This window comes from Triturus cristatus, chromosome 5_2 (assembly GCF_964204655.1).
Source record: "Triturus cristatus chromosome 5_2, aTriCri1.1, whole genome shotgun sequence".
Lineage (NCBI taxonomy): Eukaryota > Metazoa > Chordata > Amphibia > Caudata > Salamandridae > Triturus > Triturus cristatus.
The window spans coordinates 984,952,604-984,967,077 of record NC_140588.1 but is presented as its reverse complement, the minus strand read 5'-3'; the positions used below and the strand labels follow the sequence as shown (position 1 = coordinate 984,967,077).

The following is a 14,474-nucleotide window of genomic DNA, read 5'->3' as shown; positions in this document are numbered from 1 at the left end:
TATAATTTTAGACATCAAGATCATCAGAATCAGGTAAGTACATTCAGAGTTATAGATTTTTGCAGCATTAGAAAAATACAGCCAAATAATGATTTAGAGGTATGAGCCTCAAAGGTGGTAATGTTATCCTATGGGAGAAACATACTATGCACAGGTACCCGTGCAAATGGTTTTGGAGTACAAGTTAATTACCTTCGGTAACGATGTATCTGGTAGAGACGATTCTAGCCACAGATTCCTACACGTAGAATTATCCCCAGGTGTGAGACTGGGCCCGGAAAACTTTCTTGCCCAGCATCTCTGAGAGCCGGGGGGCGGTACCTCGCGACTCCGCCCGACATCCTCTGCGGGCATGATGTTAGCGAGGTCACATAAGCCCCACCCCGGCACGCTGACGTCAGTTTGCTTCAGAGAACTTTTCCGCGCCACAACGCGGAGCCATCACAACAAAACTGAGGAGAACATGGGAACAGTGTGCGAAAAAAAACAGAGAAACAAGGAGAGACAAAAGGTGAGGAACAGCACCCGGTGGCACCGAGGCGCCAGGAGGCTACAACAGGAATGCCAAAGCAGGGAAAGAGCGGAGCACCTCTGAGGAACAACTGTGCAAGCCAAGGTGAGAGCACCAGGCAGTACCAAAGCATTAGAAGGCCACAGCAGCAAAGCCACAGCAGGGAAGGCGTAAAGCACCACCCCGTGGAACCACCACGCATGCCAAAGTGAGAGCCAGTCTGGAGGCACAAACAATGGAAGCGCCATAAGAGAAAGAGAGAGAGACAGCAACCACAGACCACACAGCAAAGGGTCACAAGCCCGGAACAGAGGAGCAACAGTCATCCACCCCCAGACCACACAGTCAAGGAGGGCCATAGCCCCTGAAAGGAGCAGGGGGTCAAGGACACGACAAAGAACCCCCAGCGTAGCACACCGCGCGGGAATCAGAAACTGTAACACAGGGAAAAAAGAGCAAAAGTAGGCACATACGCTGGAGAGAAACCAGCTGGAGGGAGCCTGACGGAAAGAAAAGGACCCCCACAGAAGACAAGCCACCCAGAGGAAGGCGCGTGCAGAAAACCAAGCTGGCCGCAGGCCAGACCAGCCGAGCGACGCTGTGACAAGGAGAAGGACAGACCCAGCGCAAGATTCACCAAGACAAGTGGCAAGAAGACCGCACCTGCCACATACCGTGACGCCACAGAGAGCAAGGAGCCCGATAAGGGGATCACACCTCTCCAGCACAGGAGAGAGCTATATAATAGCTACCGGTACGCCACATAGGGTAAGTTACGTCCCAAGAACTATGGGAACTCCTCTTAGAAAACATATTCCGCAGCAGAGGACACACAGAAAGACCTGCAGAAAAAAACCGCAGACGGCTTAGCAAGCAGCCAATAAAGAAGACTCCAAAGGCCTAATCTCAGGGCCTACCGGGTTACCAAAAGCCAAAACAAGTCAACAAAGGGCCGGACCAGCAGTCAACAGCACCAAGGGCCCAACAAAAGGACCCCAAAGGCACAGCAACCAGACAGAACGCACAACCTGGGCCACCCGTTACAAAGCCCCAGGAAAACAACGGAAGAACAACTCCCAAAACACAGACCGACAGTCAGGTCACTGAGGGGGAGGAGGAGTAGGAGGAGGGCGAAGCCCCGCAAGAAACCTCTGAATGGTAGAATCCGCAGGGGTGTGAAACAACAGAGCACCATCAAAGGGGAGGTCAACCAGCCGTTCTCTAACGTTCTCAGGGAAAATACTATCCCATAGCCAGGCATGGCGACGAAGGGCCATGGTACGACCAAGCACCTCCGAAACGTCCAAAGCCGAGCGAAGAATAAACACCGCCAGCTCCCGGCCATCCAACACATGGTGCCGCAGATCAACGCAGGCACCCTCCTGAGAAGCGGAAGACAGAAGGGACTCCCGCCCAATCCCATAAGCAATAAGTGGCTCTGGCCAACACACAAAGAGTGTTAAGGGCCCGCAAAGCAGCACTGGAGGAATGCGCCCCGAGGAATCTAACCAGCGGGCCTCCCGTGACAGGGGAGACAACACCGATGGCAAGGAGGGAAACGCAGTCTGTAAAAGAGGGCCCCTGGTAGAAGGGTGGAGGCAAAGACAGACAGGATCATGCGGAGCAGGACGGTGGCGATGCAGAAGAGGGGACCTGAGGCGCCACTGGCGCGGGGAAGAGCCGTCCTTAGAAGACACCGGGGAAAAAGCCATGAGGCGGCGACCCATCTCCGGAGAAGATGAAACAAACAGCTGCCGAACCTCTGGAGAAGAGGGGGCGTCCAAAGAAGAATCAATGACCTGACGTCGGCCCGGCGCCGTAGAGTCCGCCACCGGCATCAGGGCAACGTCGACGGGCGCCGAAGGGCATGACCTCCGCCACAACGCGCGGCATGGGAGACCGGGGCTGGGTCGGAGCCGGGGCGGCTAAGGAACGACTCGACCTCTGACGAGACAGCCACCTGCGTGGAGGGACGCTGGGTGGGGGCCTGGGGACACACCCCGACCCCTAGCCAGCCCCTGGGTGCCACCAGGGCCAGCAGCCGCCGGTGCCTGAGCGGTGTCAACTCGGCCAAGGCCGCCGCCTGCCCAGAAGACCGAGGGGGACTCGAGGACACGCCCCGAGCTCCGGCAACCTCCAGTGATACCACAGGGACCCCCGCGGGGGTTTGCGGCGAGGCCGAGGCGCTGTGGTCCGAAGGAGGGAACCCCAAAGGGCCGCACCCCGATGGCGCCGCATCCTCCGAACTGTCGGCGCCAGAGCCGCCGGCGATGCCACAGGAGTCCCCGCACGCGTCAAGGGATCTGTGGTAAATATTTCATTACCGGTACTATTTTTTATGCGGTAAAATCTTGTAAGAATAACTCAGTAAATATAAGAGGCAGAATCCGTGATATTAGAGGTTCTAAAGGCTTTATTCCTTGACAAAGGAAATACAATTCGAATTGCAGGCTTCAAATTCCATCACCACGAAAGTTCAGGAAGGAAGGGCATACATTATTGACAGATAATCAGTTTTATAGGAAATGTATTACAGTGAAACAGATGCAAGAGGCGTAACAGCTGATAATACAGATAAAATAGGCATACGTAACTAAAAAAGGCGGACATATAGGCGTAACTTATAAAACGTCATTATACATGATGTCACAAGTGGGTGGATCCATAAGAGAATCCTGCAATGTCAGCAGAAATATTTGGCAGAGATGCGCGCGCAGCCGCATGACGTGTGATTGACGTGCAACTGGAGGGTGAAGGGGACTTGACATTTAGCTTTACATGTGGAGACAGAAGTCTGGGGGTCATGTCAACCTAATCCCAAATCATATCTAATATCCTATGTTTAAAGAACTGTTATCCAAAAGGAAAGGTCTCTAGGATAGAATCTATTCTATACTGACTGTTAGTGCGTGTACAAGCGTCTAAGTGTCTACATGAGATGCGAGGGGGCAGGAATCTTCCATGGTGACAGGGGCTATGAATTACTTGCATGAGGACAGCGAGGCCTGGCCCTTTGCATGGTAGCTGGAAGAATGTTTACCTAAACTACTAGACAGGAATGCATCGGATGAGGAGCAGAGCAGATAATCTTGAAGGTGAAATACAGTTTTTGGCAGGCAACAGGCTGGATCAGGCACCGTTAGCCGCGCAGGGAGTAGGACAAAGTTCATGGATACAGATGCAGGCTCGGACTGGAGCTTTCAGAGGCAGAAGGCAGGAAAAGGCTTGATGGCAGAATTCAGGGCCTACTCGCCTGAATCTGTAAAATGTGGAGAGTGAACCACATAAAGTCGGTGGCCTTTCATACTTAGGAGTGTAATATCTGACCCATTCATGGCGGATCTGAAAGAGGACATGTTGACGGTGGACGCACATATATTTGCGTCTTCAAAACTGGAACTGGAGGGAACATACATGTACTTATAGCATGCACATGGAGCCGTTGGGGTCTACGATAGGGGACATAACTGATCACAAAATTCATATTTCCTCATTCCCTCCTTGTCCCCTACGGACCCTCAGGAGATATCGATCTTCATCAATCCATCGATCTGTTCATATAGCATCATTTGTTCTTCTTTCTTCTTCCGGGATCTTGGATGTGGGATACACGATGTGGCACACAGACCACAAATCGCTGGCCCACATTGCAGACATAAGCAGCAACTGAATAGTATAAGGAAGCCAATACCTAGGAAGGATAGGATCCTCCATCCCCAGGCGGACAACACGCCCCAAAACCAACCGGACCAAGTCCAGGTGCCTGGGCTCTGGTGTATCTGGCTTATAATCTTATGAAGGCGGGTTATGGCTTTATATACTGACGGCGAATTTTCTGGTATGAAAATGCAGCAACTTGATCCGATGACCCTACAAGCTCCGCCCCTATCGGCCAGGATGACGTCAAGGACAAGACGATTTTGAAGCACAACAATCCGCATAGCAGACTGCTCTTCTGTTAAATTGCCTAAGGCGGAAGTAGTCTCGTTCACTACTGCTTCAAGGGTTCTAGTTAATCTACGTATCAGCTTACTATTAGTGACTGTACCTATATAGGGAAAGAAACCTTTATTGAAATCTGTGTATTGCTCCCATGCCGTTTCAGTGTAATCGACAATTGGGAGATCTCTCTGCTGTCTATTGTGTACTAAATGGGTATTTCTGTGATAATCAGGAGGAGCTAGGAAGACAGGTGGCAGAAGGAATGCTATGTAACAGGTACCATCCCAATCTAGAGGTAGACGTATATATGCGGTCTGGCCACATATGAAGTAGGAATGACGGGACGCTCTAAATGTAGACTTGCCTTGATCACTGAATTTTATTACAGTGGTGCATTTACTATGGCCCATGTGTATGGAACCATTCTTTCTTACACATAATTCCCCTTTTACTGGGAATACTGACATGGCGGGCAAGATTGGTGTAGCTTCAGATTCAACGTTCAGGATCATGAGGTTAAGTGTAAAATTACCTAGTCCATATACTTCATTCTCTAGATCAGTTCCTGTTCTTTTGGGAAGTCCCTCCTTATTAGGGTAGCAGACTTTAAGCAAAACTAGGTTCAGATTTCCCCATACCCAGTTGTCTTGATAAACTGCGGAATTTGAATCTAGGGAATTAATCAAACTAAACCATGCTCCACAGGAGCCATTGTGTGTGAACGGATATGGAAAGAGGGGCAAAACTCCTTTATAGTTCTGATAGGGAGGGAGTCGGCCACATATCCAACAATTTGTGGCATTGCTGGTCTGGTGGGAATGATGTAACATACTAATGAATGTGTTGTTGCGCAGCGCAAATCTATAGGACAACTCATGCGGAGGTAATTCGCTAAAAGAGTGTTCTGCAGTTACATTGTAAGCACGCTTAAAAATAGGGTAATACATGTGCAATAGTATACTGGAAACGATGATCAGAAGACTTAGAAAAAACAAAATTAATAAGGTTACTGTGCAGTGACTACGAAGTGATTTACAATACGCATGCTTTTTAAGCTGCATCTGTTGATTTCTTTCTCTATTCCGGTCTAGCAGATAATCTTGAAGGTGAAATACAGTTTTTGGCAGGCAACAGGCTGGATCAGGCACCGTTAGCCGCGCAGGGAGTAGGACAAAGTTCATGGATACAGATGCAGGCTCGGACTGGAGCTTTCAGAGGCAGAAGGCAGGAAAAGGCTTGATGGCAGAATTCAGGGCCTACTCGCCTGAATCTGTAAAATGTGGAGAGTGAACCACATAAAGTCGGTGGCCTTTCATACTTAGGAGTGGAATATCTGACCCATTCATGGCGGATCTGAAAGAGGACATGTTGACGGTGGACGCACATATATTTGCGTCTTCAAAACTGGAACTGGAGGGAACATACATGTACTTATAGCATGCACATGGAGCCGTTGGGGTCTACGATAGGGGACATAACTGATCACAAAATTCATATTTCCTCAGATCCGCAGACCTCCCAGGAAGAGAAGGAGAAGAAGGAAGAGCCAAAGAGGCCTGCAAGGCCGCCGCATAGCCCTCCATCGGGGCTCAGGACGCATCCACGCCGGGGAGCGGCGGATAGGGTGGCGACACGCGGGCCGCACCACCCGTGGAGAATACACGCCCCCAAGAGGCCAGGGACCGGGCCTCGGGGATAAACTGCGACACTTACCAACAGGTGAACAACGCCCTTGCGTCCTGGGAAAAGGACGATGTCGGAGACTGAAGCGTGGTTCTTGAAGCCGTCTGCGGGGGACGGACGCGGCGACGCCGACCTGGACATGCGTGCCGAAAGGAGTTTTATCCGGCGCTCCCGTCGGGACTTCGGCTTTGTGTGGCATGCGGAAAAGAAGAAAACTGACATCAGCGCGCCGGGGTGGGGCTTATGTGACCTCGCTGACATCACGACCGCGGAGGACGTCGGGCGGAGTCGCGAGGTACCGCCCCCCAGCGCGCAGAGAGGCTGGGCAATAAAGTTTTCCCGGTCCAGTCTCACGCCTTGAGATAATGCTACGTTAATGAATCTGCGGCTAGTAGTCTATCAGATGAATACGTTTAGGGACTTAAGGTACTTATGGGCCAATGTCCAAGAGACCACCAGCAGTTCGGCTATACCTGCCCTGATGAGTCAGCGTGCAGAGGTGCTGGGCACATTGGTAGCCTCCAGCGCTACATGGTAAAGTCAGTGGCAAAGGTACCTGCAAAAGAAAGGCTTCTGACAAGTCCGGCAGAACACAAAGGAGAACTCGCCTCTTGAGGGTCTCTGGGGCACAGGGATACAGTGACCTGGCGAGGGAGAGAAAACAGGAAAACACTGTGTTGGCCGCGGTAATCTTGGCGTCACTCATCGGCAGGTCAGCTTTGGCGTCTGAGCTGTTCGGACTGGACAGACTAGCCTCGGTTGCAACAAATGCTCCGGTGTCCAGGGTATTGGTGATGGGCGTCTCCTGAAGGGCCTTGAATCTCCAAAGTCAGCAGGGAGACAGATCTGACCTCCTGTGAGCAGCAAAGACTTCTTCATGGCAAGAGGCACCTGCTATGGACCCGATGGTCGGCAAATTGAGGTACAGGACAAGTGCGGACGGTAGCTATAGAGGGATAGCTCCTCCACCTCAAAGGAGATGCCGCCTGTTTGTTGAAGTCCTCCACGAGCTTAGGAGGGTGCACAGCTTTTAAGCGAGCTTGGCCGGTACAGTTGTCAAGGTACCAGCAGCATGACAGAGTTTTCCACCAAGTTCAGGGTAAGTCCTCAGTTCTCGTGGTGTGATCTCTTTTGTCCTTTGGTTCCCAAGTAGTCGAATCTGAGTTCCTGGTATCAGGGGGAGACCTAAATACTGAATTTAGGGGTGTTACAAGGAGTGTAAGGTTCTAGCCAACAGACTACTAACCCCTGGGGTGACTACACCCCCTATATGACCACTTCCTGTGGAGAGTGGGCCTAAACCTTCTGCCAGAGTAGGCATTGTTTCTGACCTCTTGAGTGTAGGCTCTCCTAAGCAGGGGGTCAAACTCATCTGTGGTGGCAGAGTGGAAGAGTGCAGTCAGTCAGCACACTAAATGGCTAGTAGGTTTCAGGGGGTACCGCTTAGGTGCCCTCTGGGTGTATGTTATAATAAATCCACCGCTGGCATCAGTGTGGACGAGGTGTTTAATACCAAACAGCATTATTTTCAATAAAGCTATTATGTAGATGGGTAACTGAATGACCAGTGCCCAGTACATATGCTTAAGATGGCTTCCTGATCACTTGTAATGTCATTGCAATGGAACGAGACATCACAGGGGCATATCTGCTCATGCAGATATGTCCTTACATATATTTTAATGCACCCAGCCTTAGAGCACTTAGGCCTGCTGTAGTGAAGACTTGCATATAATATATGCAGTGTGCATGGGCATAGAACAGAGGGAGGGTACCTTGTTGTGTTTTCAAAATGGTGTGCACTATTTCACACACCATACAATGGCCGACTGCATGCAGTTTTTCAGTTGGGTGGCACAATACATGCTGCAGCCCATACGGACCCTCTTTAGCACTCATGCCCTGGGTACCAGAGGTACTATTTACCAGGGACTTTCAGGGGTGCTAAAGTTCTTACCAAAGACATTTACCTGTTTTAAGGGAAAGAGAACTGGCACAGAAGGTCTGGTTAGCAAGGACCCAGTGCACTTTCAGTCGAAAAGTGGGGTCAACTATGTCAAAAAGGGCCCTTTGCTACACTGTGCAAACAATTTGTAGGACCCACCTGCCCAATATGATCGCTTGCCAACCAGGATAGAAACAGTGCATCCTGCCTCTCACTGGGTGGTTGTGAACCTGTAAGGGTAAACTAAAGAGGTTTGGCAGGTGAGACAGTGGTGGGTTGAGCAGCACGCTGACCTTGGCCCTGGGGGCGGTGGAGACATGTGCCTCTCCCGTAAACTGCTGGGTCCTTGAGGGGGCTAGCAGGCTGGCAGTAAGGGACAGCTTGGCCCAAACCTTGAAAGGAGCATTGAAACCAGTGTGGTTGGGAGACCTGGAGCGGGAAGGCCCAGATTGCGAGCGGTGGCCCTAGGCTATGTGAAAACTTTTAGTCTGCCTTGTCCCCAAACAGCTGAGTCCCATCCAATGGTGTGTCCATCAAGGGGGACTAGACATCGCTAGAGAAACAAGCAGAATGCAGCCATGCATGGAGGCAGATGACAGTGCTGGTGTCAAATGGAATTGGTGTCCAAGCCAGAAAGAATTGTGAACTTGGCCACATTTCAACCATCTTAAATTGCCAAAGTCAGTACAGAGCCAAGATCATCCGGCATACCAGGGAGAACTTGTGCCACTGAATCCCAAATGGCATTACTAAGATGGCCCAACAAACAGTAAGCATTAACAGAATGCATGACCAAACAAATAGACAAAAAATGGCTTTTCCTAATGTCTTCTCTTCCTTTGATTCCCTAGGAGAAGGAGAGGTAAGAAAAGTGTTCAGAAAACTGTACCACAAGACTTTCTGGAGAAGGGTGCTGGAACTAGAAAGTTGGGTTGCCTAGAGATGGATTAGGACACTTGGCAATTTGTCTATTAACTGGAGGGCCACATCTAGGCTTGGCTCAAGTTCACAAAAGGGTGTCCATTAGAGCCTTGTTGAAGGGCAGGATGGGTTCAGAAGAAGTTTGGCCGGCTCTAGGACCTCGTCAGAACATAAGTTTTCACCTCTGGGGTGGGGAGCTGGAAGTCAAGGACTTTGCCCAACCTGGGCATCACAATGGTGTAGGATCCTGATTTTCCGTATCCAGTCCAGGAGGAGAGAAAAGTCCTCATATCAGTTGTCCTCCTCATAGGACAGAGCGAACAAGTCACCCGGGTGACAATTGCTGTGCGCAAAAAAGGGAATACAAAGAATGTTACCTGCCTGGTAAGTCAAGAGCAGACATGGGCGCCTCGGAAGGATTCTGGAGTGGCGTGAGTTAAAGTCAGACCGATGCTGAGTCAGCGTCGGAGAGGACAATTGGGGCCACCTCTTTGGGTGATGAGGTTAGTATCAATAGGCCCAGGCCCAGCGTGGGTTTGGGCACCAGGAGCGGCATCGGGACAAGAGCTGGAGGCAAGAGGGGCTCAGAGGGACCAGCTGGCACCAGGGCTACCCTGCAAGCAGTATTCCAGGTATAAAACCTCTCAGCTCCTTGGCACACCAGAGGGAGTGGGTAAGGAGCGGAAGAGCTGGAGCATGGTTGCACTCAGTAGTTCCATTTGGTTGGGCATGGCTGAAGACCTTGGTAATTCAGGTTATGCCAGAAACTGCTCCGAAGTAGGCCGGCTTCGAGAATGAGCTCAAGACTGTTGACTCTGCCCATGTGCTTGCTCAGGGGAGTGCCAGTGGGAAGTTCAAGTGGCATAAAAGAGTGGAACTCAAATTCAACTTCTTGTGCTTCTTATGCTTACCTAAAGACCTGGAATGCGATGAAGATCATCCTCTGGAGCGGCTCCATGACTAGGGGAACGGGATCGAAACTTTGGCACAGAATGGGACTTTGAGCGGTCCAGAGTGGAGTTTTCATTTGCTTGGAGACAAAGTTTTGCCTCACGTTCTGTGATGGCATTCCGGTTTATCGACAGGAAGTCTTCACAGCGCTTGGATTTGTGGCTCGACCACAGACATCACAGGAACACCTGATGAGAATCTGCCACAGACATCTGCTTACAACAGTCACTACGGGGCATGAACCCGGATGTTTCAGGAGTTGACATCCCTCACTCTCTGTATCAGAATTATGGAAAATCGAGGTGAGTTCCTTCAGAGATGAGAGGAAGCTCTGTGTCTGGAGATGCAGAAAGAAAGGAACTGACGTCAAAGTGCAGGAGTAGTGCCTACATTGGCCCCACACATCATTACTGAGGCAGAATGGCCTCAGCACGGAGCCGCAGGGCGCCACCTTCCAGTGCAGAGGCACTGCTGAAAAGTTTCTTGCATATTCATTGGTAAAATCTTTAGAATGAGTAAAGTAGTATTTTAAGCATATTTTAATAATGAGCAAGTTGCCACTAATTAATTACACAATGCCACTGGGTGCGATCCTCTAAACTTTCAATCAGAGGGATCTGTAAATCTTAGGAAGGTTTTACCAGTTCCAATGTCCTAATAAACTTTGAAATTCAATAGCACATAACAAGTTACCAAAACACTTCTTACAGAGGCTTCTTCATCCACATTTAGAGAAACAGCAACTACAACAACTGTACAAAATTGTGTGTTTAGATACAGCTACTGTCGTTGTTTGGAGCCCTTTATATCGTAAATAGTAAAACCTAAATGACCAGGCAACACCTAAACCCATAAAAAATAGTACTTGAAATGTGTCATGTACACTATACCAGAGTCCAACATGGAATTGCGGGACATATATTGAAGTATATATAGTAATGAATGAAATTGAGTAGGATTGAAAGAGATAACAAGATTATATATTAGCTGTGTAATTATGGTAGAGAGACCAGATGACTTTATGGAAGCGGAACGCCACTTTTTATCTTTGTAGGAATAAATATTCTATAGTTTTTAGTGCTTTATTGAAATAGAAGTAAAGGGAATAAAAATCCTCAATGTTTGGAAACCTGACTGGCGATGTGAAGGTAGCCATGCTTTTATTGTTGCTGCCGATATTTCTGTTTCGCAAGGCTATGACAATAAGTAAGCATAATGATGACATTATGTGGATTTAAATTAAACCGTATGAAAGTAATAAATGGACCAAGTAATAGCTCTCCATTAGGCAGATTATTTTACTTAAAAGTCACATTAAATTGTAGTGGATCAGTTAAAAGCTCAAGCAGGGATGCACCTGAATTAAAAATGAATGATAAAAAATTACAAAATTAGAATTCTACTTTGTTTTACACCTACCTCAAGCTGTGAATTTGACAAAGCAGACAGTGCTCCAAGATTTAGTTGCATGTAAGGGGCTTGAGAAGGGTAATTGGTTTGGGGATAATTAATGCCAGCGGGCATGCTTAAGCGATTGGTCAAACCCTGAGAAGAGAAACAAAAGTCATGATTTACTGAAAAACAAAACATTATACAATGAGGGTGTTCATATTCACTTGAACAGGTCATTTAATATCAAAACAGAATCAAGTTGACATCAAAACAAAACATCTTTTTGGTATAAACTACTTTTACAAATCTTGTTAAGTTTCACAGTGCTACATTACAATTGGAGTCCTAATCTAGCATTGGTAACAGTAAGGACTGAGCTATTCCTACATTCCTTTACATTTCCGATTGTAGGCGGGGCTAGTGGTTGAAGCAACACAGAACCCTTTCAAGTGTAAAGAACAAGTTACTTACCTTCGGTAACGCATTATCTGATAGAGACAGGATCTAGCTGCAGATTCCTTATTTTAGAATCTTCCCCAGTCGCGAGACTGAATCTGGATTTTTTTCGCACAGCATATCCACGCGTCAGTGGAGGGAGTCGTGCGACTTGGTATTGATGTTGTTCACCGGATGTGACGTCGACGGAATCTATATAAAGTCCCTCGCTGACGTCCGTTTCTTCCATGACTTGAGCGTGGAACCATATATAGAAAACACCTATTGAAAAAGTGTGCCAAGATAAAAGACACCCATGTGTCAAATAGTCCCTGGATTCTTCCTTTTTTTTTCAGGATGTGAATGATCATAATGAAATCTCTGAGACAATAGAAGACTCAGTTGGCAGGGAGGACGGGAGGGTCGTTAAGGAATCTGCGGCTAGATCCTGTCTCTACCAGGTTATGTGTTAGCAAAGGTAAATAATGAATAGTTTCTTACCTGTCGGTGTAGTTTTGCAGCTTGATGAATTTTCTGGATTCACTATGCTGTGCATTATTCCGCCATCTGGTAGTTGAGTCCGGAATTGTAGTATTTTCCCTTTTATTTTTTTTGGTTGGTGGGCGTCGACAAAGTAGTACCATTTGGGCCCTTCTGTGACGTTGACTGACTTCCTCCGGAAGCCCCACTTTTAGTAGCCATATTCGGATTCTTTTTTCTTGTCATTTGTTTCCATTTTTCCTCCCTATGGTTCTCTTCTTTGGCGGAGGAGGGTGGGTTCGCTAGTGAATCCAGAACATTTTTCAAGCTGCAAAAATATACCGAGAGTTAATCTTTTCTGGATTCACTATGCTGTGCATAGACTTTGTAGTGGTTTGTTAGTCTTGCGGTGGCTAGGTGGAAGATGCTGTAAGACCCTCAGTCCTACTTGTGCTTCCTTGTTCATTTGAATGTCCACACAGTATTGTTTAGTGAATGTGTGTACGGAAGACCATGTTGCAGCCATGCACATATCTTGGAGTGTTAGCAAGAAATGCAATTGTTGCTGCCTTTTTCCTGGTTAAATGCACCCGTGGCGATTCCTGTAAATTTTGTCCAGCTTGCTTGTGGCACAGTTTTATGGCTTGTGCTATCCATCTTGCGATTGTGTTTTTGGTTACTGGTCTTCCCAAAAAACCTTTTGCAAAGGATACGAATAACTGTTTTGTTTTCCTGTATTCTTTAGGTTTTTTCCACGTAATACATGACTGCTCTTCGTGCGTCAAGTGTGTGTAAAGCTCTTTCCGCTTTGTTTTTTGGATTTTGAAAGAAACTTGGTATCTGTATACTCTGATATATGTGGAATTTTTATACCACCTTTGGCATTAATTGTGGATCTGTCCTCATGACAATTCTGTTACTATGTATTTGAAAGAAGTGATCCGGCAGTGTTAGTGCCTGTAGTTCGCTAACTCTACGTAGTGATGTTATTATAAATGCTGTTTTCATTGTAAGCATTTGCAGTATTGCTTTGTGCAGTGGTTCGAAAGATGCCTTCATCAATTGTGCTAGAACAATGTTTAAATTCCATGGTGGTGCCATTTTTGGTGGGCCAATTCTTTTTGTTCCTTCCAGGAACCGTTTGACCACCTGTGAGGTGAAGAAACTCTTCCCTGTTTCCCCTCTTGTGCACGCGTCGATAGCTGCTAAGTGTACTTTTAGTGATGTAAAGCATAGTTTACTCTGTAGTAAATGTGTGAGGTATTTTAGCACTGTTTTTGCGATTTTTGTTGACAGACGTTTTTTAAGACACAATTGTGTGTATCTTTCCCATTTTGCTGTGTAACACTTTCTTGTTGTTCTTCTCTTAAAACAGCCCTTGCGCTTTCAGGTAGTTTGAGATGTGCGAATTCCAAGTCTTCAGGAGCCATGCTGCTAGTCCTAGGCTCTCTGGCTGAAGTACTTTCCAGTTTTGCTTTGTTAGCAAATCTTTTCTTGCCGGGAGTTTGTGCATTGTTCTCTGCGAGATTTCCATGAGTTCCGCATTCTGGGGTGTTATGTTATGTTAGTGGAACTTTTATAGCGCGCAGCTACCCTAGGGTGTCTCGGCGCTTGCTGTAGTTCTCCCAACACCCGGCAGCAGAAGAATCAAAACAACCATGTTTTGAGCGCTTTCCTAAAGGAAAGACGATCCTTCGAATTCCTCAAATCAAAAGGAAGTTCATTCCAGGCCCTAGCTGCACCTGCTACAAAACTTCTCCCGCCCCATCTGGCTTTCATTATATTAGCGGTGACGATAAGTTTTGCTCCCAAGGAGCGCAAAGTTCTTGCCGGAACATACCAGCGAAATTGTTGTCTAAGATGGAGAGAGCCTGTATTCTGCAAGGCGCGGAAAACTAAACAAAGGGCTTTGAAAAGGATTCATTTTTTTACCGGCAGCCAGTGGAATTTTCTAATTTCGCCGGAGATCGGGATAGATCTCGAGGTTCCCGTAAGCAACCTGGCTGCTGTATTCTAAAGCATCTGGAGTTTATGTAGATTACCCTCCTGCATGTTCAAATAAAGATAAAGACCATTACAGTAATCAAGACGAGACATAATCAGAGCTGTAACCACTGTAAATTTACAATCTGAAGGCAGAAGCGGGAGCACTTTCCTCAGGCTCCTAAGAATGTAAGAGGTGGTGGAGACTACCGCATTCACCTGAGCTTGCAT

General features: G+C 47.7%; 1 protein-coding gene across 2 annotated transcripts in view; it reads right to left on the bottom strand.

Annotated features, from left to right (window-relative positions):
- ATRX (ATRX chromatin remodeler) overlaps positions 1–14,474 on the bottom strand; it is a 1,501,634-nt gene that overhangs the window by 84,054 nt on the left and 1,403,106 nt on the right. For both annotated transcript variants that reach the window (XM_085608236.1, XM_085608237.1), the window contains exon 32: positions 11,373–11,498. In XM_085608236.1, coding sequence (XP_085464362.1) covers positions 11,373–11,498 — 126 coding nt within the window. The remainder of the gene's footprint in view (positions 1–11,372; positions 11,499–14,474) is intronic.